At 51.2% G+C, this 26,038-nt stretch overlaps 1 protein-coding gene across 1 annotated transcript; it reads left to right on the top strand.

Moving 5' to 3' along the window:
• Positions 1-1,423: 1,423 nt before the first annotated feature.
• On the top strand, positions 1,424-20,192 carry SDC4 (syndecan 4). Its single transcript, XM_085078892.1, has 5 exons — positions 1,424-1,576; positions 15,032-15,173; positions 16,044-16,096; positions 16,336-16,519; positions 17,760-20,192. The coding sequence occupies exons 1-5, from the start codon at positions 1,502-1,504 to the stop codon at positions 17,909-17,911; spliced, it is 606 nt and encodes a 201-aa protein (XP_084935018.1). The 5' UTR covers positions 1,424-1,501; the 3' UTR covers positions 17,912-20,192.
• The last annotated feature ends 5,846 nt before the right edge of the window (positions 20,193-26,038 follow it).

The raw sequence follows: 26,038 nt of genomic DNA, 5'->3' as shown, positions 1-26,038 counted from the left end.
TTAGTGACACAGAACTGTCCCAAGCCCAGGGGGTCATGTGCTACAGCAAACTCCCCCACAGCCTGCTCCAGGTTGGTTCCTACCATTACCTGCATGTGTGCTGTTTTCAGATCTTAACTATTTTTTAAGCCCCAAGCAGTGCTTCTTGTCACTTCATATTATGCCAACAGGTTCCACAGCCAGCTCAGCACAGTGCTGCTGGGAGATCCTCCTGCCAGTAATCATGTGTGTAGACACAGTCCTAGCAAACACTGAGGACATGTCTGGATCTCAGCTCACACCCTCTGTAGCTGTTTGTTCCCAAAGGTACAGGCAGTTAGAAAAGCTGCTCCACCTCAGGGACCTTTTTGATTTGAGGTGGGACAGGGGGAAGGCAAAAAGTTCTCTCAGGATAACTTTGTAGTGCTGGAGAACCCAAGCACAAATTGATGTGGCTTCAGTGCGAGCATGGAGCTGTACTGTTATGGTATCTCAGGTGCCCCTCGGGTTAAGGGGCTGAAATAAGTACTGTCAAGGAAATTGTTATGGCCAAGCAAAGTCATTAAAAGAAGAGAAACGGAAATAGTCAAACTGTGCTGTTGGAGATTTTTTCCTGTCTTTATCAGTGTGGGGTTTTTGCGCTTGCCGCATACCCAGAAGATTGGGGGAGCGGTTTCGTGTTCCATCCCCGAGTGATGCAACACCCCGCCGGATAACCACAGCGACGACACGCTGCTAGGGACAGCGGCTCGCTCTCGGTTTTCACTTGCGGAATGCTGCGAAAGCGGATGCTGTGTGCCCGCTCCCACCACTTTCCCTTTCCCTCCTTGTTCCCCCCGCTTTCCCTTCCCCCTTTTCCTTTTCTCCCTCCTTTCACTTCTCCCCCACCTTTTCGCTTTCCCCTTTCCCATTCTCCCTCCCCTTTTGCTTCCTTTCCTTTCCTTTCCTTTCCTTTCCTTTCCTTTCCTTTCCTTTCCTTTCCTTTCCTTTCCTTTCCTTTCCTTTCCTTTCCTTTCCTTTCCTTTCCTTTCCTCCTGACCCCTTTCTCCCTGCCTTTCCCCCCCTTCCTCCCTTTTCCTCCCCTGTCCCCCTTTCCCCCCGTCCCTCTCTCTTCCTTTCTCCCCTTTCCCTTTCTCCCCTTGTCTCCGTTCCCCCCTCTCCCCATAACTCGGTGGCTGTGGCTGCCGGCAGTGCGGGGGTCCCAGAGGGTTCCATACCCGCTCAGCCGGACTCGGTGGCCTCCGCGTCCCCCCGCGGTGGCTCAGCCGTCAGTCCCACAGTGTCCCCGGTCCGGCCGCCCTCCCCCGCCATCCCCGGTGTCGGTGCAGGGCAGATCGCAGCCCCGGCTCCCGGCGGGTGTGGAGCGGGGCCGGGGCATTCCCGGCGGGGCGGGAGCAGCGCCGCTCCGCCCCCGCGGGTTGAGCCGGCTCTATAAGGGCGGCGGCGGCAGCGGGGCACAGCTAGAGTCCGCTCCGGTCGGATCCGCCGCGAGTCGCCCCGTGTTTCCCCGCACAGCCCAGCCATGCCGCTGCCCCGCGTCCCGCTGCGCGCCGCGCTGCTGCTCGGCCTCCTCCTGCGAGCCGCCGCCGCCGAGTCGGTGAGTGCCGCCGGGACCCCGCGGGACGGGGGGAAAGGGGAGGCTCTGTCCCGGCAGCCAAGGGCTCCCGGTGCCCCAGGGGGTGGGTGACCCGCGGCTCTCGGGCCCCGCTCGCCAGTAACCTGAGAGCCGCTGTCCCCCGGGGGTCTGCCCCCGCTGTTTGCCCTGCTCCGGGGACAGGGAAAGGTGGGCGAAGTAGGGACAGGGCGATCGGGCAGATCCCGTTCTTCCTCCGGTTCTCTTGGCTCGGACGCGGCTTCCTCCGGCAGATGGCAAAGCCGTCCCGGCCGAGCCGTGCCCCGTGCGGGCTGTGCCCAGTGCGGAGCTGCGGCCGCGGCTGTGCTGCTCCTCACGTACCCCGTGCTGCTCCGTGCCCTGCCCTGCTCAGCGCGCTGGGCTTACCGCAGCGCAGGGGACGCGGCTACCTGCGGGAAATGAGCTGCTCTCCATTACAGCTTTGATCTCCGAATGCTGGTCATGAAAGTCCTTTAATTCTTCATTTCTTGTGCGTGTGTGGTGGGCTGGATGTGTGCGGTGGGTTACAGCACCTGGACAGGCTTTCCAGCCTTACCTGAGTTTGGTTGTGCTGGTACCTGGTGTCTTTCTGTATCAATCCCTCTTCGCTTCCACGTGGGAGTAAAAACATGATGCGTTACCGTGGAGGGTTTAGTAATCCCTTAAAAATATAATGAGGTGGAACATTTTGGATGCTTCAAGCCGGCACATGGGGGGTCTTCGTGGGGAAGCGGAGATCTGGGGATTCTGGCTTCCCTGCTGTTTGTTTGGTTTTGTGTGTGACCATTTTGCTGATAGTGCAATCAGGGCGGATTCCTCTGTTAGTGTGAAAGAGCTGCTAAGATTAAGGTAACTGCAGGAGATCAGGAGTTCCCAAAGTAGGTTTAATCATCAGCATTGGTTTGTTTTGGGTTGAAGGCTGGGTGGGCAGATCAGAACCGATAAGGCACTGCTGCTTTCTAATAGGGGCACAGCGTTGGGGGGCTGCTGATTGTAGAGCAGGAAACTCCCACAGAGAGCATCTGTAGTAATTGTCAGCTACTCTCTGCTAAAACCAACCAGCCCAAATCCACTTTACTCTAATCTGGTGTCTTTATCCCTGCCATTAAGCACGTGAATCGGTCGTTTGGGAACTGGCCCAAACTAGTAGGGCAAACCTTTGGGGCAGACAGCATCTGGAAGTTGCACTGACCATGTTTGGTATGAAATGCAGCTTGGTGTCCCTGGGGACTGGACTGGTCTGCAAGCATCGGATTTCTGCAAAGACAACAAATTTTGCACAGATGTGGTCTGTAAATCCTTATATAGAACTTACATGGAATATTTATCCATGTCTTTTAAGCTACCTAAGATTGAGTGTATGCTTGAGAAGTAACACTGGCCTACTATAAAGCCTTATCCAAACAAATTGTTTGGGTTACAGGCTGCCGGGGAGGAGACGGGGATGACACACGGTTTGGGAGAGTTCTGCTGGCACTCCTCCCATATTATTTTTTTTAATAGCACTGCCAAAACGTGCAGGGCTGCACAGCATGTGGCTCTTGGTTTTTCTGTGCGGGCAGGGTGAAGACAGGTAGCTGTTTCTTAACAAGATGGGGATTGTATTTCTTGTGCTTATGTAAGAGCGTGGATGTTGAGAGTGATTTGGGTGCTTGAATATTTCCCCAAGCCTGTACAAACAAAAATGCCTTGGCTCTTTTCCCCTTGAGCAGCTTTCTGGTGTAAATGGGAATTTCTCCATGTGAAGCAATCGTGGATGTGTAAGAGGGTGGGGAATATTACTGAAGTGCCTAAGTGTGACGTTGGTGCTCAGGCTGTGGGTGGGTGGGTTGTGTTACACCAGCCTCGCAGCTTTGTGTGAGAACATTGCCTTCTTCCCGTGGCGCCGAGGGAGGCTGGAGCTCATGCCTGATGTCACCAGGTGGTCCCCAGACCTCTCCAGTTGAGTGCCTTGGAAAGCAAAGGGTGTGTGGGCAGGATGCTCCCCTCTGTGCTGTGCAAGGATGGGCTTCCTGCAGGAGATGCTTGAGGGGGGATGGACAGAAAGCCGCCAATGCATCCAAGATGTGGGATCGGTGGGGTTAACAAAGGATGTGAGGTCTGCCTTGCTCGGGCAGAGTGGCATCACTGAGCTCTCCCCGTGCTTTCAGCATCCCGAAGTGCCCCTGGCAGCACAGGAGAGAAGAAAGGGCTGTATTCCCCCATGGAAGAGGGTATTCCCTCTGCTTCAGGCTTGGGCTTTGCTCAGTTTGGGCTGCAAAAGGGCCAAGTGCCCGGAGCTCAGCAGGTCCATAGCAGTGCTAGTGGGCTGCAGGTTTGTTGCAGTTGTCCTACTTTTGTCCCTTGAAGCCTGCAGAAAGTCTCCATGCAGCACCACATCGTGTTTGTGTGTCCTCAGCAGTGCAGAGGAGCACAAATCCAGCCCAGAAGCTGCTGGCAGAGGATTGCTCAGGGAGAGGGGGGAGGCTTCATGCTGTTTGTGGGCTCTGTTTGCTGGTTTAAAGCAATCATGCTCAGAGGCCTCCTCATTGGCAAAGCTGGTGTCTTGTTGATGATAGCTGTGTTTGGAAAGTAGTGCAGCATTATTAATGTTAAAACCGGTTTGGCTTGTCCTGCTGCCATTGATCCCCGAGGCCTGTTCTTTCTGCTCTTTGCCCAGTTTCTCATCTGTCCCTCCCAATCAAATCAAGACATTGCTATCTGCACGTTTTACTTTATTTTACCTAGAATTGCCACGCTCACATTTAGAGCAAATCCCTGCTTTGCTTCAGTCTCCCTAAAGCACAGAGCAGCACAATGACAGTGTCTAAAGTGATGTCCCTTGGCCCTGAAGGGGAAAGAGCTCATGACTTCTGGTAATCAAACCTATAGCTGTTGGTTGGGATGAAATGCCTGTAATGTGTAGGAAAAAATAACCTCTTTAGCACCTTGTACTTTCTTGAACAGCGTGCACAGCTGCTGAAATGGGAATTCAGGGGTGCAGAGTTCCTCTACAGCTCAGCACCTTGTCCCCACTAGGTGTGGAGATTCCCATGGGTAGGAACAGTGACCCTGCAGCACTTGGGGAAACAGTGCTGCTGCCTGGCTCTCATCTGTCCCAAGTGCTGCCAGCTCCCATGCTGGAGAGTGCTCTCCTGTGCTTCAGAGCTTTTCCGAACATCTTACGCAAGAGGCAAATGGGGGCTGAACTTGGTACTTTTCAGATTTGTGATACCAGAGGTTCATTCACCCTGGGAAGTAAAGGCTGTTAGCCAACCTGGTTGCTCTCTTTCCTGTTCCTCCTGCTGTTCTCTCCTAAGATCTTGGCTGTTTGAGGTCCTGCAAAGGCCTGCATTCAGTCCAGCAACAGGGAAAATGTTTTTCCTATGTGTCTTCCCCTCTCTCTTCCCCTCCAAGCCTCTGTTAATGGCTTTACTATTGCCTTGAGCTGTTTCAATGGCATGGGGAGGCCATTTGCTGCTCTCAAATGTCTGAAGTAGAGCCTAATGTGACCTTGCCATGATTTTCCTGTGGTGCCATACTGCCTTTTCAAAATACTTGTGTCCCACATCCACCACAAGCTGGAAGCTGCTAACCTGACTTTCTGAGTGGTGCACACTGGCTGGCTGCTCAGCATGCAGGCTTCAGCACAGCTCCTGCAGCTACTTCTCCTTCCCTGTTTACTCCTGGTGCTGGTAAATGCTCTGTTGGAAACATCCTGGCTGCTTGAATCCCCTTGGCTATAAGTTGCCACCAGGTTGTGTTGTATTTTGTAAGTTGTTCTTCCTCAGGTGAACGAATTGAGGGACTTTGGTTCAAAGACTTTTTAAAATTAGTGATAGTATCTGTACCTGCAAGGGTGGCATGGTAACTGTGGTTCCATGGTCTGCAATGTAAATGGGCTGACTTGTAAAATACTTGATTAAGTTATCATGGCTCTCTGATCCCGCAGATCTCCCCAGCTATCACTTCGGCCAGACTAAACTCATCATCCATCCTTCAAAACACCTCCTAGCTCTTGAGCCCGCTCTTAGGTCTTGCAGCTGCATTCTCCCCCTCTACTCAGTACATCCTGTTCCTTTATGCCCTGTAACAGCAGCCGGGTTGTGCTGCTTTTGCAGCCTCAAAGGAGAAGCTGGTGCAGTTGAAGCACTTACAAAACCGAGGGGACAAGCCCTGCACACGCCTGACCTCCGGGCTGCTGTTGGGGAGCATGTGTGGCTGTTTGTTTGAGACTCGCTGGAATGCAAATGCTTGAGATTAAGGATTCAAATGATTTGCACTAGAATGAGACTCTTGTGATGAGACTGGGTTTGGTGGCTCTGAATAGACAGGGCAGCCTAGTTAAAGAGTTTCTCTTGTAATAAGCCACTGCTCTGAGGGGCTGTAAAAGATCCTACGCTAATGAGCAGTTAGGGCTGTGCTTCTAGCTTTGCTGAGACTTATTTTTTTTGTTTTTAAGCGTGTGCCTGAATGTTTGTCCAGTAAATGCCGCTGGTCAGAGGACCAGCTCTGCTGCGTGTCGCCCTGACTTGCAGTCATGCTGTGACTCAGGTTTCTGGCACTTGGCTTGGCATCCCAGCTCCGGGGACACTGCTGTCACCCTCTGAGTAACGGCCCTGGCCCCTTCCCCAAAGCAGTGACTCAGACTTCCGAGACACTGCAGCACAGAGGTGGATCTCTTCTTCTGGGGCTAGAAAAGGGATGACAGGCAAAACGAGTGCTGCTTCTTGGCACCCCGTCTGTGCTGCCCTTGGCACCACAGGAAAATGCGGTGCCAAGCCTCCTGTTTAATCTGGTTGTGGCTTTGGTGGGCAGAGAAGCTGTCGGGCTCCGACATGTGACTGCTGCCAGCAGCCGGGTTGGTGTTGGCAAAGGCAGATCAGAAAATGGCCCTGACTTGAGCAGCCGTAACTTGCTTTGGCAGCTCTGTGGTTCCTTCATTTTTAGGCAGATACTGCTGGAAACAAGAGTTACATGGGAGAGGGGAAAGCAGCAGTATTATCCGAAATGACTGAAAGCATTCAAAGCGAGCTAAAGGAGCGTAAAGTCTCAAAAGAGGGGGTTAAATACTTAATCCTGAATCTGGAGAAAATGTCAGCGTAGGAGGGGAAAGCACGCAAGATGTAGCTACGTCCCTCTCAATTTCTGAAGGCTGGCTGACTTGAAAAGTATGCTTCTTGTAAAAGTCTTTATTTTTGCTGGAAATGGACACTCTTGTCAATTTTATCCTTAAATCCTGTGAGGCTGAGACTCTGCTTATGAAATGCCAAGAGGCTGTTGTTAGACAAATTATTGGGATAACTTAAAAATCAAAGCAGTTAATTAAAATCTCAGGGAGACACTCCTTGGGGCAGGAAGGAGACTGGGAGACCCATAGTACTGTTACCCAAGCAGCTGGTGTTATGTCAACCAAAACCACGGCTGCTTCTTGCTTAACAAATTGTGTTCTGTCAGGGAAAGCAAAGCCTTCCACAGGAAGAATTTCTTTATTGATGTTGCTCTGCCTTAGCTGCTGAAGGGGAAAAAGTGTCTTCACCATGGGTCCTCTAAAATGGTGCTGTTGTCAAACTTGAGTACAAAGTGATGTGGCCTTGCCCCACTTACCTTGCTGCAAAGCTAACCCTGCCTCCTGCCCTTTAGCTGCTGTTACAGTCAAACTAGAGCAATAGAAAGCAATTCTGACACGCGTTAATGGCTGTGAAAGTGCCTTGCACTTGCACTGAAGTGGCCTGCACAGCGTGGGAGCCAGAAATCTCTGTGCAGAGGGCAAAGGGACTGAGAGGAGTATGGCTGGAAGGAGGGCACCTGGTGTGATGCTGGGCTGGGCTGAAGGGGAGTGAGACCTGTAGGAGGAGGGAGAGATCCTGACTGGTGTGGTGCTAGGAAGGTGGCAGAAACAGCTTTAGTGGGTTAGTGTCCCCCTTTAAAAACAGAGAAGCTCCTACTCTCCTCCAAATGGAAATACAGCCCTTACTGATGTCAGGAGCTTTTGCTTGGAAGATTCTGTTCCCCAGCGAGGTAAATATTTATTGCAAATCCACAGTGTGCAGTGGAGCAGAGTCTGGAGCCAGGATCTCGCAGGAGACTGTTTATGCGCAGGCTGTTCTTGGCGCTGATTCCAAATTTCCTGAGGCTGAGTATGAGGAGCTGGTCCTGCGTGTTGGTTACTCAGACTTGCTCGTCCAGCCGAGCGTGGGCTCTGCAGTGCCAGGGAAGGAGTGACCAAAACAATGGCTGGGTCCCTGTGCTCTGGCTGTGACAGTGAGGGTGCAGAGACATGGTCAGAGAGGGCTGGAAAACTGCTGCCGGCTGCTCACCCTCTGCTCAGAGAGGGGAAGAAGCCTGACTGGGAGATCAGAGCCCTCTGGGAGAGGAAAATGCTTCTGGAAGTGACAGGTTTCCCGAAGTACAGCTGCATTATCCCCAACAGCGCATGCTGTGTCTGCTGCTTTCTGGGCCCAAGCCAAGGCATAAGTAGGGAATGTCTTCGTTAAAAAACAAACCAAAAAAACCCCATCAAGCCCCACGCACTGAAAACCCAGCCTCTGCAGCTAGCCAGGAAAATCCCTGCTGTTGAAATGTTTGTTTGTATAAATGCTCACACGGGTATGGCTGATAGTGCATCAGCAGCACTCCACTGTCTCGAGTGGTTTTGTGCCGATAACTTCCTCTGCTGCTGTTCTTTGCTGGCACCTTTGCCAGCAGAGCGAGGCTTGAAATAGCATAACTGTCCTGGCAGAGCTCAGCTGCCTGGGCTAAACCTAAATCTTTGGGCTACTACTTCTGATTAGATTAAAATGGATCGTGGGAGGGGAAGCATTTGCAGGGCGCAGCATTGGGAATCTTGACTGTACAAACAAGCAGAGATTAGCTGCATGGTGAGCCAGATAGGAAAGGCACTCTTTGAAGCTGGGTGTCTGCCTGGCTTAATTTTGCTAGCGCTCTGGCATGAGGGAGCATAAAGATCCCAAAAATGCATGTCATGCGTTTCTTGCCAAGTGGAAATTCTGCTTGTTCGGGGAAGCATTGGGGTGTAGCTGTATTCTAGGAAAGGGCAGTGAGGGCAGGACTCTTCCTGGTATGAGGGGGAAGCGTGACATGTGAAATATCCCAAGTCTGAAGTGTCAGCATGAAGAATCATCCTTGATGGAAAAGCTGTTTTGCTGGGGCCTTTATATCCTTTTATTCCTTCCACAGTCAAGGATGCAATGGAAGCTTCTGTTATAGAGTAGGGCAACTCACTCTGAGTTGTGAGCTGGAAAAACTGTGAATTCCTTTTCTTAAACTTGAATAGAATTTTTCCAGCTTCTGAGCTGAGCTTTGGACAGTGAAGCATATGAACTACTTATTAGGTTAATATTTTTTTAATGGTATTTACAATCTCTTTATGAACTAGGTGTGTATCATGGGCTGTGACTGGGAGAGCCCTTCTGGGGCATGAAATATCTGTCACAGTTGTTTTCCTCTTGAGTCACATGAGAGCTCCTGCTTTTTCCTCCTGTAGTTTTCCTCTGAACTTTATTTGCTTCAGGGCAAGTGAAGGCTATGCAGCCATCTGCAACTGTCTGCTGAGCTTTATCTCTCCTGGCTGGAGTGGGCAGTGGTCATCTCCTTCCCACACTGAAGAATTCTTCTGGCTCTGGAGCTGGGAATTGAGTATTTAGAGCAACTATTTTGCCACCATGGCAGTAAACAGATCCCAACATGTGCCTGTCTGGCAAAGGACTCGATTTTTATGGCTTTGCTCTTGGCTGATAATCATGCAAAAACAGTTAAACAAGAGTTCATTCCTTTGTAATCTCTCTGTCCTCCTGCTCTGCACCGTGGGCTGGAGGGAGCAGGCTGTGTGTAAGAGCACAGCAGCTCAAAGGTAACTGAGGTTTGACTTTGTAAGTGCAAGGAAGCCTATTTTGAGCGAGCAGAGCCTGGGAGGATTCACCCCTGCTGCAGGGGAGGCACCCGTGACAGCGAGTGGCTCTGCAGAGCCCGGGATTACAGTGTAATTGTCACGGGGATTATGGCTCTGCTGCCGCATGAGCCCCCAGGAGAGCTGCTTGTGGCTTAAAGAATCACCCAGGGAATGGGGGCGAGGGGGGAGTGGGCCAGGCTGGCTCTGGGAGGGTGCTGGATGTGCCTTCTGCACGTGGAGCGTGAGCAGCCCTGCCAGGAGATGGATGGTGACCTGCTTGGACAGGGACGGGGCAGCCTTCCTGCAAGTCACCTTGAACAAGTGGTGCTTTTGCCAGCTGAACACTTCCCCAGCCTGCGTGTTGCTCCTGCTGTCTTGCTAAGCAAAACCTTGGTCTCTGTTTGTGTCACTGAACACAATTTAAAAAAAAAAAATTTCCCCCTCTTTGGTAAGAGGCACAGATTGTGCACTAGGTACTGTGGGTACTGGAATTGCCTGCAAGCCCTGGTCTGTGCTTTGATTGCCCCCTTAGTCCTCAGAGGTGTCGTGGGTTTGCCTTTATGGCTCACTGCAGTGGGAGTTCTGGACAGTGGCTGTCAGAGGAGATGGGCAAGGCTGGCTGTGGCTCTGCTCTAGCACTGCTTGCAAAGTGTTGAGCAAAGGTAGTATTTAACTATGTCTGGAAGCCTCAGGTGATCCTGTCATGCAACTAAATGCAAACATGTGCCTGGATGGGACCTGTTTAACTTTTGTCCCTTGGCACAAAGGCCAGAGCAGGCTGTGTGTGCTCCAAGTTATGTGGGACAGACTGACCAGGAATGTGTGGTAAAATGGTACCTCCAGGCATGGTCACAAGGCGCTGGCACAAGTGGATTTTTTTATTATTTTGCTGTGGCTGATGTGACTTAGATTGAAATGTTGATATTTGCTTTGCTCTCAGGACTAAAGTGACTTTTGTGTATTTATTTTCTTTTCCCCTACCCAGAGCTGGAGTGTGGAGTGAGGGAAGGGAGTGAAAGGGTATTTTGGGGGACAATATAGGCCCTTCTCTTAGTACTCTGGCAGGAGCTGCCTTTGCTGGAAGCTCATGTCACTTCTAATAAAGTTTTTTAATGCTTATTGAGATGGGAAGATAGAGCTGTCTTTTTCCTGTTGCCACTGCACACCTCCCTCCTGTGGAGATCAGCTCTGTTTGGGCTGTTTCACACTGATTTGAGCTGCCCTGTTTCCAGTGCTCTGTGGCTCCTCTGCTGTTAGGGGCTGTCAGGCTTTGAGGGGTGAGCTCATTCCTAACCCCTGCTCTTTCACAGGCTTGGCATCAGCTTTAAAATCTTCCTGGTTTGTGGGTTCCTGCAAGAGCTTGGTGGAAGTGAACTGTATGGAAATCCCCTCTCTTGGGCTCAGTGGTTTACAGAGCTTTGCATCCTTGCAGCTGCTCATGCTGTCCATGAGCCCTTCCTGGTTAAGCTGCTGTAGTTGTGCATTGTGGTGACATCTGTCTGTGCCAGCACAGGGTCTGGCATGGATATTTTGTGTTACACTGCTTGCTGCAGTGAAATGAGGTGATCTGTACAGCTGACCCTGGGTGCAGAGCAGCTGAGAAGCTCTGTGAGCAGTTTGCACCTACCTGTCCCTGCAGGCTGCACAGAGTTAAGTCTGTGCCTCTGCCCCCTTCTGCCACCTCCCAGGCTGGCCCAGCTCCATGTGCTTTTGTCTAGGAAAGGTTGACTTTCACCTTGCTCCTGTTTACTCCCAGGTTTATGTACACAGTGCTGGGGAGGGAGACCAGGAGCAAGCGCTGGGTCTCCATGCCAAAATTATAAACTTGATAAAGGGCTCTGTGCACTGTGAATGGCCCAGTCCCTGCAGGTCTGACTCCCTTTGCAGCTTGCTGCCTGTGACCCTTCAAAGGAGCTTTTGATGAACTCTGTGTTTGATCAGAGACAAGGGACAGCTGTAAAAGCCAGTTTCACGTCTGGAAAACTTTGTCTCTGCCCCAAAACATCATTTGGGTTTTTTTGAAAGGGTTTACAAAGGCTGTGGTGAGAACATGTGGGCTGTGGCAGGTGAGTTGCCTGGTTTTGTTATTTCCCAGAACTTGCCAGCGACTGGGGAAATTCACACATTGCACAAAAACTTTGCTTGCTGCCTCAATACGTAGCTGATCTTGCTTTGAGAAGAGGCAGTGGTGTTCTGGGGCTGTAAGGGAAGGTCCCAGGAGCACAAAATGGAGTGGGATGGGCCAGGGGCGGAGCACAGCAGGGCTGCCTTGGGTCCCAGGGGTGCTGTTCTTGTGCCTCCACTGAGCAAAGAGTGTCTGGCTTCATCCAGCAGTGCAGCCTGTCTCAAAACATGAGGCCTCTGTGCCCAGCTTTTCCAGGAATGACGCTCATAGTTCACGTGCCTGACGTGCTGGTTGTCTGGCAGGGAATAAACTCTTATTTATTTTTTTTTTTTGCCACTGGCAGGCAGGAAAAGCTTCTGCTCCCCAGCATGCTGTTTAATCTCCCTTGGTGCTTACTGGGAATAAAGCTGTTTAACATGAGGAAGAAATCCTGGAACTAGACTCCTGCAGGAAAGGTTGATTCCTGCACAAACCCCTCCTAGAGAGGAGCATATTAATAGTAGGACTCTACTCAGCTGCCAGGGTGAGGTGAGGCTGTGCAGCCACCCAGTCCAGCTCTCCCAGCAAGTCCCTGGCCTGGCTCCAGCACTGGGATAACAGGTGGTGGAAGGGAGACTCCAGCAGCGTTGCTGCCCTTCTCCAGTTGGCAGTTGCAGAAGGTGTTGAGCTGAATGTGGCCAGGGATGACTTGGCGAGAGCTGACCATCTTCCTGTGACAGTTTCAGAGCTTTTTCCTCTTGGCTGCAGCTTGCAAGCCCAGAGGGAGTATGGGCACCTTCCATGGTGCCTCTTCACCAAGCAGCAGAGCTGCAGGGAGGACTGTGTGCTCCTGGAAAAGGATGTACTTTTTCTAAGCAATACTCCAGGGAGCTCTTTATGTGGCACTTGGGAAGCCCGAAGATCTTGCTTTTAAGTCCTGTGAAAGTGCCTGTGTGCCCTCTCACAGGTGTGTATGCAAGGAATGTGCCTGCTCCAGACCTGCCCTGTGAGCACAGAACTCCTGGGTTAACTCTTCCCAGCCTGCCCATGCCCCAGCTCCCAGCCAGGACCTGCTTCCTAGAAGTACATGCCTTAAAACCTGGAGAGTAATTACAGAGGTGCCCAGCAGCCCTCTGACTTCCCTGTCAGATGAATCTGTAATGTGAGGCCACTGCCCACAGGAAAAGTTTCCTGTATGGTTTGAGAAGTTCTTGAGGCTTCCAGGAACTTCCCCATCCTTGCTCAAGAGGATGATGAAGAATGAGTTCAGAGAACGCTCCCATATAATCTTATTTATGCTTGTGAGTCAGTAATTTCCTTGTTATGCACTCTGCTGGTAAACACTGTCTGTCCTGATTTAAATAGGATTTTCTGATAGCCAGACCTGGTTCGTTCCACGGCACGCACTAATCGCTGTGGCTGTGTGCCACTGCTCTGCTCGTGGCTGGGCTGATCTGATAAGGCCAGGGGGCTGTTCAGCCACCCCTGGGCTTAAACCTGGGTTTTCTCAAGCCACCCTTGCTTGGACATTGCTGGCTGTGACTCATGGTGAAGTACAGGCTGAGCTGGCACCGGGGTGTGGCTCGGCACAGCACTTGCCAACATCAATGTGCAGTTATACAGATCTGCAGCAAATGTGCTCCCCAGCCCCAGAATTGGGTTCTTCCTGCCCCTCCATGAAATGGCCAGAAGCTGCCCTGGGAAACAGCTACTGCATGCTGGCAGCAGTTTCCATTGCAGGGCTGGCTTTGGCTGGGTTTCACATATCTTGAAATGAATTTGCCTTGGAGCGAGTGATCCGTAACGCTAGGAATGCCTGATTCCAGGCTGGGAGAGGATTTCTTCCAAACTGACCTTCCTCCCAGCCCCCTTCCCAGCATCTAGTGCCAGGCTTGGCATAGCAGAGAGGGGGTCTGGGAGGAGAACTGGCCTCAGCACTTCATGCCTTCTGGGCTCTTCCTGATTATCCTGTAGCAAGGTTGTTGGGGAAACCAAAAATGCCTCAATAAGCAAGGAAAAGCACATCCAGTGCCACTGCTCCTGGTGCAAAATGAGAAACATCTTGTGCTTGTTTGTGGCAAATGCAGTGTGCTGGTGGGTAGGGGAATGGGGCTGGAAGCAGGGCAGGGGCTGTGGGCAGAGGAGGCTGATTGTTTGCCTTGGTTAGGGATCGACAGCGGATGTAATTCATCACCTCTGGGCTGTGGCATAGGCCACACCTGGCCAGGTGAGCAGGAGGGCTGATCCCAGCTGCTCAGGGCTCAGTGGTGCTGCCACCCAGCTCTTAGTGTCCCCATGAGCCTCTGATCCTCCTCAGCCCGTGAGACTAGCCTGGTAAGCTTGAACATTGAGAAAACCTCTTGGATGTGCAGGACTGTGGAATGCTCTCCCGGGCAGACAAAACCTTTGTCCAGACTTCCCAGTCGTCCTGTGAGGACAGCATGAAAGAATGTCCCCAGCTTAGCCCCCAGCAATGGGAGCCATCCATCTGCATTGTGCCCCTTGCCCTAGGGGAAGGGGTTGAGTCCCCCTCCGTGGTGATGATTTCATGGCTGTGGCAGCATCTGGAATCTGTGGGCTGGTGTTGAGCAACCCCAGAGCTCATACCTGTGGTACCCTCACCGGGGCTGGCCCCAGGGCTGTGGGGTGAGGAGAAATAGTTCTGGGAAGTTGCATAACTTTGGTGAGGGCAGGAGATTTGGGCTTGTGGCTCCTTGAAGGTCCAAGGGCAAATGAGCTCTGGTGTGCAAGTTTCCATTGTGGCCAAACAGCTGATATCTGGGAGGCTCTCCAGCTTTTGTGCTGTAACTGCACTCCCTGGTTGGGCCTTTGGATCCTGGAGATATTTTATAGGTTTGTTTGTTTACATACTTTTTAAAAAGGTGAGGCAGGGGAAGCTCTTCCTTCAGGCAAGTCATTACTGATAGCGAGTGCTCTTGAACATCAGCCTGTGTTGCACTGCAGTTCAGCTGAACTGACAGACCAGTTTTTAACCCTTGGGTGATAAAATAAGTTTGTTCTCAGCATAAGAAGCGAGGAATTGCTTTGGTGCTATGCAAAAAACTGACCTGTACATGCCAGGCTTTTTCCCTGGGAATAGCAGGTCCTTCCAAGCTCTCCCTTACCACAAACTGAAGGTATTGATTTTCCAAATGCTTTTGTTACAAGCTTCTGACCAAGATGCTGTTGTGGTATTTTCACCCTGTGTATTCAGGTGAACCTCTTGAATCTGTAGTCCTCAGGAAATTCCCCTCTCAGACTGGCTCTCACTTCTGAGAAATTCTAGGGGAATTCAGCTGATAGATAATGCTTTTGGTGGAGAGGAAGTTCAGCATTTAATGGTTTTTCTGGTGGAAGTGATGTTCTCAGCGTAGGTTCTGAACCTTCTGTGAAATGCTTCTGAGGAGTTGTCTGATATTTAACATGTTTCCACCCCCATTTACAGGTGAGAGAAACTGAAACCATGGATGCTGGATGGCTTGACTACCCTGCTTCTGGAGACTTGCCAGATGATGAAGACATTGGTGAATTCAGGCCTTACTTAACGTCTGATGGGTTAGACATAGATGAGACATCTGGGTCAGGAGGTAAGTGGGGAAATGGATCTCCCTCAGTTGTTGCTGTGAAATTTCTTTCAGCACCAGCCCTTGAGTGATGGGCTAAATCACAGCCAGAGCTCCAGAGGAACCACAGTGTCAGGTGGAGATGAAAACTGTGACTTGTAGTCACTCAGATGAGAGCAGTGAAAGTAGTGGTGCTGTGATGTTGAATCACTCAGGGAGGACAGATGGAGTCCAGCCAAGCTTGTCTTGCTGCAAGTAAAAAGGCCTTGTGCTGGCTGGATCTCTTTCCTGTTGAACTCCAAAGAACTGCTGAGAAACTTTAAAAAAATAATCTATTGTTGAGGCAGTGTTAAAAGGCTTAAAGTTAATGTCTTAGCTGAGGCCAAACAAGGTAAAGGACTAACTGGTATTCAAGTGAACTCTCTGTGACATGCAAAGCTCCCTGCCCAGACCAGTTTCTGTAGCTCTGTGTCCCTTTTTGTGAACATTTGTTCTCTAAAAGTGAAAGAACAAGTGCTGAAATCGGTGCCTGACATGTTTGGGCAGATCTGGAGGGTTGGTGAACGATCCTTTAGGGATGGGTGGTGGGAGCAGTGCCCTCCATTGGCATTACTGTGTAAGCTGTGGCAGACCTGCTCTGCAGGGGCCAACAGATCCAGCTGAAGATCCCTCCCAGCAGAGAGGTGTTGGTTTCAAGATTACATCTCATGGTCTTGTCCAATCTAAGTCATTAAATGATAAATAGTACCAGTAGATAAGGGAATTGTTGAGGACAAGAGGCTTAGGTTGTGTGCATTTGCTGGTTTTACAGGAAGTGTCTGAATTCTGTAAACACAGCATGTAATGGGACAAAAACTTGAGTGTCCTTTTTATTTTTTTTTGCCCCCTCTGCAGACTATCCAGACTCTGAAGATGGCATCTATCTGACCACCATGGATACCCCTGTGGTAGGTATTGCCCCTGTGTGTTTTTAAGCAATATGTAGCTTCTCTGGTCTGTGAAACTTTCTGAAAACCCTCCCCACCCCTGCAAGACATGGCATCAAGATGAATCCACCTGCATGAGCAGGAACAGTGACTCGTAATGCACTGAGCAAACTGTGTATGCCCTGCACACCCTCCTGGTTTCAGCTGTGGGTAGGCTGGGTGCTGCTTGCTGACGGGTGTGGTTTGTCTGTGTTCTCTAGATATCTGACAACTATATCCCTGGAGATACTGGGAGAGAGATAGAAGGTGAGAAGAAAAACACAATGGTGGACAATGAAATCATTCCAGACAAAGCTGTACCTGTCGAAGAGAACCTGTCCAACAAGATCTCCATGGCAAGCACAGCCAACAGCAGCATCTTTGAAAGAACAGAAGTCCTTACAGGTAATACTCCACCTTGTCCTGGTAAATCATTAATACTGAAAATCAAAATGGCTTCTGTTGTTCCCTGTTTCTCTGGGGAGCAGCTCCCTGCTGACAGGGGGAATGAGTTGCTTTACCTCTGTGGTTACCTGTAGCAGGGTGGCTTCTGCCTCCCAGTCCTTCAACAACAGAGCCTGCTGCTGTCTTTGCTGGGATAAACAGCTTGTTTTTGAGCCTGCCAGCTGCCTGTTGGCTTAAGTCATGTGGCAGCTGCTCTGCACCCAGATACTGCCTCAACAAGAGGTGTATCTGGCCATAAACCAGTGACATCAGACTTTCATATCAAATACAGGCATTTTCCTTCCAACCTCTGCCTAGGTCCTGCCTTCTCTGAGCTTTGCCAGGAGCCAAGCAACCCCTCTAAGGGATTCCAACATGTGGTCAGCTGTAGGAATCTGAGTATCAATGTCTAGAGCAAAACCAGGCAACTGGCTTCCCCTCAGATTATGGGACAGGCCTGTCTCCAGTACATTGCTGCTTCAAGCACTTGGCCTGATGGTCTAAGCCCTTTGTGCTGACCTGCAGCCATCCTCCCAGTTAGAAAAGAGATTGAAAGAGTGGATTGCAAAGCTATCTAGCAGAGAAGCTGATTTAGTGCAAGGAGTAGGTGGTAGAACAAGGGATAAATGTCACTGAAGTCTTATGTTCACCCTTGGTGTGAGGAGAGAGGAAGTCTTGGTAGCTTTTAGTGGGTTTGTGGGTTTTGGTGGTTGGGGTGGTTTGTTGGTTGTTTGGTTTTTTTGGGTTTTTTCTTTGAGGGAAGTGGTGTTGGTAATTGGATGTTGATGAATTGAAATACAGAGTCCCCAGGGTGTGCTCACACAGGTAGTTAACAAAGCATTCAGATTGGAGCTGTACCATTTTCCTGTGGGTTGTGGTGGGGCTTTACTGAGTGGTTTTCTTAGCTTTGTCTCCACACAGGGAGAAAATCTCCTTGTCAATATTTCTTTCTTGGACTAAACTGAAAGATTAGCTCAAACTGGTTAATGTGGAACATGTGATTATTCTGTGGCTGGATTGAAAGCAATCCTGGCCTTTCCCAGTAACATCTGCTGCTCTAAATGCCAGCACAGATGGTGACAGGCACATTGTCACTGACTGGGGGCAGCTCTGGGGGTTGGTACTCTTGAATCAGATTTTGACATGTCACTGGTGGCTTGGAGTTGTCCAAGACTTATTCCATTCTCTCTTTCCTCCCCAGCTCTCATTGCAGGAGGAGCAGTGGGCCTCCTGTTTGCCATCTTCCTGATCCTGCTCTTGGTCTATCGCATGAAGAAGAAGGATGAGGGCAGTTATGACCTGGGGAAGAAGCCCATCTACAAGAAAGCCCCCACAAACGAGTTCTATGCCTAAAGCTCAGCAGCACCTTGTGCCCATCAGGGGACAAACAGACTGTATGGAAACACTGTGCCCTCAGATGAGATGTGCTGAACAAATGCTTCTTTTTTTTTTTTTTTTGGATTGAATTTCAAAGTGACTTTGAGAAAAAACAAACTTTCTTCGTGACCCTTCCCATCCCACTCAGCTAACAAGGGCCCAATGAAATACAAAGAGTCTGAAAAAAAAAAAAAACCTCAGTGTATTTTTTTTCTAAGTTAGTGTAAAAAGAATAAAGATGCCAAATTTTCTGCTTGGTTTTATAGAGGGTATATAAACACAAACCAGACTGTATGGAAGCAAACACCATGTGTTTGCATCCAGCATGCTGTGCTGGGATTGGCTGCTTCTATAGAAGATGGCTTTTTTTATAAATCTTGCTACTAGATGTCTTGCAGCAGGCTGTTGATGTGAAGCATTTTTGTGGAGAACTATTTATGAATCTCTTACACTACAGATAATGTTGCCTTATCAGGGAGCAAAAGGCCCACAAGGGCTCAATATCCCTGAATGCCACAAAGGGCCTATGGGAATGTCTTTCCCAGGAGACTTGTGTCTCTTCCTGTTGGCCCCAGGCAAGGGTCATTAGTCCTTGAAATCAGGACAGCCAGTTGTGTTTGGCTATGGCAACACCCTTTCCTTGCCTTCAGTCTTACCTTTTTTTAAGGATTGCTTGTAGGATTTTTTATAACAAAATTTCAAAGAAAATAGCCTGATGTTTATATAAAGTTTGTAGAAATTGTTATGAAATAATAATAAAAAAAATCTACTTTTTTAATTTCCTCAGATTTATTTTTTCAATCCCTTTGTGTTTCCTTTGGCCGGGCATTTCTCTAGAGATGCTGTTTTATATGATTCATATTCTGAACTGAAGCAGAGTTAGCTACAGAGTGTTACAGGTTTCTTCTAGTTCTACAGCAGCTACTATAGAGGGTAAATATATTTATGGTTTTCTCATAACTTTTCTAGGATTTTTTAATAGAATTATTTATAGTTTCTGAAATGGCTGCTTTCTCATTTGGTAACTTTTATCCTTTTTATGTAAAACACTAATATAATGAGTCTCTGTGAAAACTATTTAAGCTTTATTCTGTGAATTTCAATTATAAATTCAAGGCAATAACTTCTGTATGCAAAGTTGGATGCATAAATATGATTGAAGTAGGGAAAAGACAAGAGTAATTCCAGGCTGTAATATATTACAATCAGTCCTATAGAGCTATATATTGTATATTTTACTGAGATATATACGGATGAGAATGAAAAGGCTGGAGTTAATTCTTCAGCAGCCTTATGGTGTGTAAGAGGTTTTGATCTTGTTTGTGCTGCTGTTTGTCCAGTGTCTTGTGTGGAGCACCAGGGGCTTGTGCTCAGGAAGGCACCTGGGGGCTCCATGGCTGTATCCTGGCTCCTGGGAGCAGCTGTGGTCAGGATGTGCCAGGTTTGATCCCCACCTGGAGCTGCTCTTGGAAGCTTGCAATGTGGAGGTGGGCAGGTGGTGCTGTGCTGAGTCCCTGTGGTGCTGTGCTCAGCCCTGCTTCATGGGGATCTGAGGTCTGCCTGGGTGGCATCTGCCACCAGGAAGCACTGAGCTTTCACAGGGACAGGCTCTGACCCCCTGGCTGTGATCTTTGCTAACATCCCCTGTGCATGGCTCCTACCTCCACAGAGAGTGGGACCAAACCCCCTGTCTCCCAGAGTGATGTGTGTCCAGTGCCTCTGTGTCAGGAAGGTGTTACAGAACCATGAGCAGGTCGGGTCCTCCTGTGGCTCTGAGTCTGGTGTGGTTTGACACAAAAATCTGAGTGTGGGTCCCCAAACTGAGCACCTGAGCAAGCAATACAATGGTGAAGGCTGTTTGGAAATCTCATGGCTCCTGAAGCCTCCTCACTGAGACTTTGCTGTAGGCTTGAGGCCAAATCCTGAGAGGTGATTGAAAAAAATGTTTTGTCCCCTTCTCGGGGTGAGGCAGGAATATGTGCTGAGACCTCCTCTGGGTGACTCACTTGGTCCCTGTATAAGTGTTCAGGGAAGCTGAGGGCTCTGGGAGGCTCTCAAAGCTGCACAGAGTTCACTGGAGGCTGGGAAGGAGAGGGAGGACTGTGCTGCCTGTGGACAGCACTACCAGGAAGGCAGGAGCTGTGACTGCTTCTCGGGATATTTAGATTCTCTTGTGTAATTGCTCATTGGGATTTTCCACTGTTACTGGTTTTTATTTTTTTTTTTTCTCAAATAAATGGTACTTTCTAAAACTGGCTTTTTGGACTGTTTCTGATCTGAAATTACTTTTGGGAGCTGGATAACTGGGAGCTCATGTTTGTGTAACTTCTTGGTTTACTGAAGGGAGAGGCACACTGGGACCTGCAGCTCAAAGGGGCTTTGTCAGCAGCTCCTGAGCTGCCTCCAGTGCCTGACCCATGAGTGATTCCCATAGGACCAGCATCCCTGGGTCTCTGAAGCTACTCAGCTTCTCCAGACAAATAAAGCAGAGACAGCACAGTGCTATGGGGTGAGTCTGTCTTGTCTTGTGATCCATTTTGTGACAGCACTGTGAGAGCACTGTCCCCTTGTAATTGGAAGGGACAGAGGGAGGTAAAAAGAGGTCTATGCCTGTCCCCTGATGGCAGCAGCACATGCCTGTCCCCTCAGACAAGAGCAATATGCTGTGTGTCTTCCTCCAAGTTTCAAGCCAACCCTCCTTAACCAGTGTAGGTCTTCCAATGGGTGCAGAGCTGATCAGCTGCTCTGGGAGCAAGTCCACAGGTGACTTCATGTGTTAAGGACTAAAACAGCTGCTCTTTTAGGCAAGCCCTGGAGGAAGCTGCTGTTTGTCCAAGCCCCTCTGCTCTGCCAGCTTGGTGCTCACACAGGACAGGACCCACCTCTCTCCCCAGACAGGTGTGGGGAGCAGGGCTGCTCGCTGGGAACAGTGCTGAGGCTCCTCAGAAGTGTTGTATTTAAATGGATTATCATCCTCGAGAAAATCTAATTCCCTTCTCCCTGGTGGGAATTCCTGCTCCAGGTGGTTTGGATTAGCACGGACGGAAGAAACAAATTGGGACTAGAACACAGGCTCCCTGGAGGTGTGGGACTAGCACATGCTCTTCTCCTTGTTGCCTGCTCTGTGCCAGGTGTGCTCTCAAAGGTCCTCTGAGAATCCATCCAACACTAAGAAAAGCAGAGCCATGTGCTCCCAGGGCTCTCCTGTGCTCCGTGGGAGCTGCTGTTTGTCAGTGCAGCAGTGACGTACTCCTGCGATCTCCATGTTCTTGTGGCTGTGACAGGTTCTTGGACACGCTGCTTGGAACAACCTATGTTAGTCCTTTTTTTTTTGTTTTTCCTTTCTTTCTCTCCTGGGCTTCGTCTCTTGGTTGCAAAAATCCTGTGTACTTTCCAAAGCTGCCCTCAGCGTAAAAGTGCCTTGTTTTTGCAAAGCAATCTGGACGGGTAGTCTGCAAATCCCCAGAGCACAAGCCTGGCTGCCTGCCTGTCCTTGCAGAGCCCCAGTTCCTGAGATGGATTTGTCACCCTTCCTTCCATCTGCCTTTCTGCCCTTCCAGCTAGCCTGCCTGTACCTGGTGTGTGCTGAGAGGTACTAATGCCTTGAGAATTCCTGGTGTTCATCTCTGACCTCACAGATGGCACTTGTTTTACTTCTTAGTGCTGCTCTGGTTTTAAAACCAAAAGGCTGAGGATCTGCTTTATCTGGCTTGAAAATAGCTGGAACCTTCCCAGGTATTGATGTGGTTGAGTGGCTGGGGCAGGTCTGTCCTTCCCAAATGCTCCCTGCATGAGAGGCATGAAGGAGCTGGAAAATTAAGTGCAACCTTGCTGTCCCCTTTACTTTATGGCTTCCAAGGGGTTTTGAGGTGATGTTCATGGGGGTTTGTGTCCCTTGTTTTGCAGTGTGAGCTGAGGCACTGGGGTGTGTGCTGTGCTACATGCCAGAGGTGCCAAAATGGGTCACAGCAATGATGTGCTGGTGATTGTGGTGCCTGTCCCCAACACCTCGAACCCACAGAGTCTGGGAGGGCACAATTCCTGCACCCTGGAGATGCAGTGTTTTTTGTGAGCATCCCCCAGGCCATGGTTGCTGAGTCAGGTGCTCAGCTGGGCTCCATGTGGCTGCTGGCAGGGTCAGGGTGTGCTCAGGGGATGGGGGTCCTGCTACAACCCCCTGGGGCTGGATTGGGGCATCACTGGGCTCGCAGTTAGCTGGATAAGCTGGGACTGTGGGAGGTAACAGCAGGTTCTCCTTGGGGCTGGGGTCTGCCGGGTGAAAACCTTCCTTCCCCTGGTATCACTAGGTGCAAGTGACCCTTCACTGCAGGGATGTTTTGATGCCTGGGGCTAAAACCTTTCAGTTCCTCCTTCCCCGTCCTCTGTCCCATCTTGCTTGGTGCCAGTCACGGTGCAGGTGGTGATGCCCAAAGCTCTGGTGTCTGGGGGGGGGCAATGTCACCTGTACCAAAGTGGCTCTTGAAGGACTGTGTTTCATAGAATCTGTGTTTCATAGATACGTGATTCATAGAATATGTGTTTCATAGAATCACAGTGTGATTCGCTTCGAAAGGGACCCCAAAGGGTGACTTCCACCTTCCAGCCCCGCCAGCGGCAGGGACAACTCCCACTAGAGCAGGTTGCTCCAGCCTGGTGTCGGAGGAGGGAGGGAGGGACAGCCGTGATTCCTTTGCCGGACACCGGACATCCCCGGACATCCCCGGACCTTGCCCGGCTCCCTGCCGCGGGTCTGCTGCCCCCTCCTGGGCACAGCCGGCACTGCGGACAGACCCCCCGCTCCCCCCGCCGCCCCCCGGCTCAGCCCACCCGGCTCTGCCCCGCTTCCCGTGGCTCCCACCGGGAACGGGACTTTTTAGGGGGCTCCCCGCTGGTTACAGGCTGCCCGACCGGCCCCCGCTGCGGCTGGGAATTCCTCGGCGGCAGCGGGTTCTGCCGTAGGACTGCGGTCTGCGCTCTCAGTAATGGTGGTGAAGCCTGCTGGATGCTGAGAGTTTGTCTTTTTTCCTTTTTTTTCCCCCCTTTCCACTTTTTTTTTTCTCCTACGCCCTTCTTCTCCCCCTGCCTTCCCCACTGCCCCTTTCCCCCCGTGGGGTTTGGCATGGGCAGGGATGGACATGAGTGCAGATGTCCCCATGGCTCTGGGAAGGTCCGGTGTGCTGGGGGTGTTTCCAGTGCCAAAGGCCCCGGGTCACACTCCCTTGCTGCCAGTGTTGCCCTGCCAGCCCTGGGCAGGGGGGAGGCTTGGGGCATTTTGCCCAGTATTGGAGGGAAAAGACCCGTGTTTTAATCACAGGCTGGTTATTTTGGGGAAGCGGGGGGTGCAGGAGGTGGTCTGGCTGCTCCAGGCGCATGGAAAGGAACAATGGAACCACTGTGCAGCCCAACGCCCCGGCTCCTGTCAGAAAGGTCCAGCGAGGGGTTTTCAGCACGTTTCTATTCCGCTGCTCAGGTATAATTACACGGGGGAACAAAGAGCCCTTCAAACCCACCCGCTCCCCCAGCACAGCCCGGGCTGTGGGCACACACATGTGTCGGCTCTCGGCGGGCTGCGAGGGGACCGTGACCATGCACACCCACAAATGCAGCCCAGCGGGGCTGGGGACACTGGGCAGGGACATGGCAACAAACCCTGGGTGTGTCCCCAGCTTCCCTGGGAGCCACAGCTGGAGTGGGGAGGCTCCTGTCCCAGAGCCACACTCCTGATGAGCACCCCAAGGCAGAAAGCAAAGAGCAAATCTCACCCTGCCTCTTGGCACCTATCCTGCTCTTGCTGTTCATTTAGACACTCGCTGGAGTGGGTTTGATGAAGTGCCTTTTCTTCTGCCTCGGGCTAAGTCTGCTGCAGAGGTGAGGGGCACCAGTGAGAGAGTTGGGGTTTCACCCCTAAGCTGTTCCAGTCCAAAGCAGCCAGGGCAGGAGGCTGGATTTAGCAGGATATAGGGCACAGGGGTGCTTGCATGCAGCCGGGGTGCCAGTGTACCCCATGCATGGTGCTGCACGGTGATTCCTGCTCCCCACAGCTCTCCGTGCAAAGCCATGCCGAGCCCCGCAGCCCTGGGCTGTGGATGAACACCCAGGGGTGCTGCTCAGCTCCTCCACTGGCAGCTCCACCGATGCTGATTCCTCCCTGACCTCACAGGGAGGGAGCTGGGTCCAGTCCTTTCCTTCTCAATGCCGATGTGTTACTGCCTGCCTGGTCTGCACCCTAATTACTGCAGCAGGGCATGGAAATCAGGCCCGTGTTTTTCATGCCCAGTTGTTTATTTAAGCTGTTTAAAAAGCAACTTTCCTTCCCTAGTGGATCCTGAGAAAACTATCCATGTGTTTCTTTTGAGAACAGGATGAAAGGAGCTTGCCAGTGCCCTCCATCCAGCCTCTGCTCACTGGCTCCCCAAATCCCAGCAGAGCTGCAGCACAGGGCTGACCACAGGGAGCTGTGTCCAGCACTGACCCTGCACCCCTAAGCAGGCCATCCAGCCCCAGCTTCAGCCTTGGGGCAGTGACCCAGCTCTGCAGCTCGGTGGGATACTGCTGGCCCCTGGGCTTGGCGCTTCCCTGAGCTGCAGGGAGTCCGGAGCTTGACAGGAATGAGCTTGTTTTCAACTTGTTTTTAGGGGAAAAAAACACACTGACAAAAAGGAAGCCTAATTTTCCACAGGCTTTTTGGCTGCATGGGCAGGGCTGAGTGCCCAGGGCTGTGGGCACAGAAGCGTGGCAGTCTCCACCCCTGAACCACCCATCTCGGGCCAGGGCTAGTAACAGCCCCTCCTGGCATTGCTGGTGACATGGGCACCTAGAGGTGCCTCGGGCTCATTCTGTCCTTAGTGCTGTTTGGGTTTATTTCAGAGTCTGGCCAGCAGGGCCACACGCCTGAGCAGTTCCCGATGTGCTTGAAGCCTCTTGAGCAGGTAATTGTAATTCCTCAGCAACCCAGCTTGGCTTACTTTGGCCCCAGCATAGTTTTGCATCCTGAGGCCCAGCTGGGTAATTTATAGCTCTGTTAGAAAAAGGATAAAATCACCACAGGATTTCTGGGCACTGCACAAATCTATGGCCCTGTCTGCTGGGGCCAGAAGTGCCCTTGGAGGGATGCTCAGGGTAATGGGACCACATTGGGGTCTGTGGGTACTGCTGGGACCAAGCTTGGTAGAGAGGGGGATTTTATGGCTCATGATGCAGTAACTGGCTCCTTGGTTCATTCTTGTTGGCTGTCTCCTTTGTGCTCTGCATCAGCCCTGGGCATTAACAGCTGGGGGCAGCTTTCAATAAAAGGTTTTTCCCTGCTCCTTTCCCCTGGCTGATGGGCAGAGCATTATCCCCATATCCCCTGTTCTTTGGGACCAGGGAGACAGACATTTACACTGAGCAGTGTGGGCCAAGGGCCCCCTGGCCTGACTGGAGGCTCTGTTTGGGGTATGGGGTAGGGACAGCCCCAGGCAAAGGGTTTAGGGCTGGGGAGACAGGCTGCTCTCAGTGGGTGTCTCCAGCACTGGCTGCAGCAGCTCATCCTGGTGCAGATTCTCTGGTGATGCTGGCCTACAGCTGTGTGCTTCTCCACAGGGGATGGACAGGGAGCTGGGAGAATTGCCACTGTTTTGACCACACTCCTGTCAGGAAGGTGACCAAGTCACAGCACAGCAGAGGGACCTGCCCTGGGGCTGTCCTTGCTGAGGCAAACACCCCATTGGCACACAACAGCCCCACTCCTTACAGGGCCTGGCCAGCTCCCCCCTTGCCCACCCCTTGCACTTAGGGGTTGCAAAAACCCCACTTATCCAGAGTTTTTCTGGTCTTCCTGCAGGTGCTGTTACAAATTGCCCTACAAGCAAACCAGCCCACCTGCCACCTCAGTGCCAAGAGTGGTGTCACCAGCTGGATTTGGGCTGAGTGAGCAGCGAAGGGACATTACCCACCCTCCCCATGTTCCACGGCTGCCCTCCCCTCTCTGAAAAACACTCTACCAACCCATCAGGAAACCTGCTGTGTGATTTAGGGCAAAATGCAGCACAGTGGCTGTCTAAAAAGCAGCCAGACTCTTTGATTTGGACAGAAAATGTCCCCCGGAGATGGCCAGAGGTGCCC

This window comes from Lichenostomus cassidix, chromosome 20 (assembly GCF_008360975.1).
Source record: "Lichenostomus cassidix isolate B80296 chromosome 20, HeHo_3.0, whole genome shotgun sequence".
Lineage (NCBI taxonomy): Eukaryota > Metazoa > Chordata > Aves > Passeriformes > Meliphagidae > Lichenostomus > Lichenostomus cassidix.
Note: the sequence above shows the minus strand (reverse complement) of the source record. Positions and strands in the feature narration are given on the sequence as shown.

Coding starts and splice junctions, on each gene's coding strand:
- SDC4 (XM_085078892.1), top strand. CDS start 1,502: ATGCCGCTGCCCCGCGTCCCGCTGCGCGCCGCGCTGCTGCTCGGCCTC. Junction 1,577..15,031: donor GAGCCGCCGCCGCCGAGTCG/GTGAGTGCCGCC, acceptor CCCCATTTACAG/GTGAGAGAAACTGAAACCAT. Junction 16,097..16,335: donor CCACCATGGATACCCCTGTG/GTAGGTATTGCC, acceptor TGTGTTCTCTAG/ATATCTGACAACTATATCCC.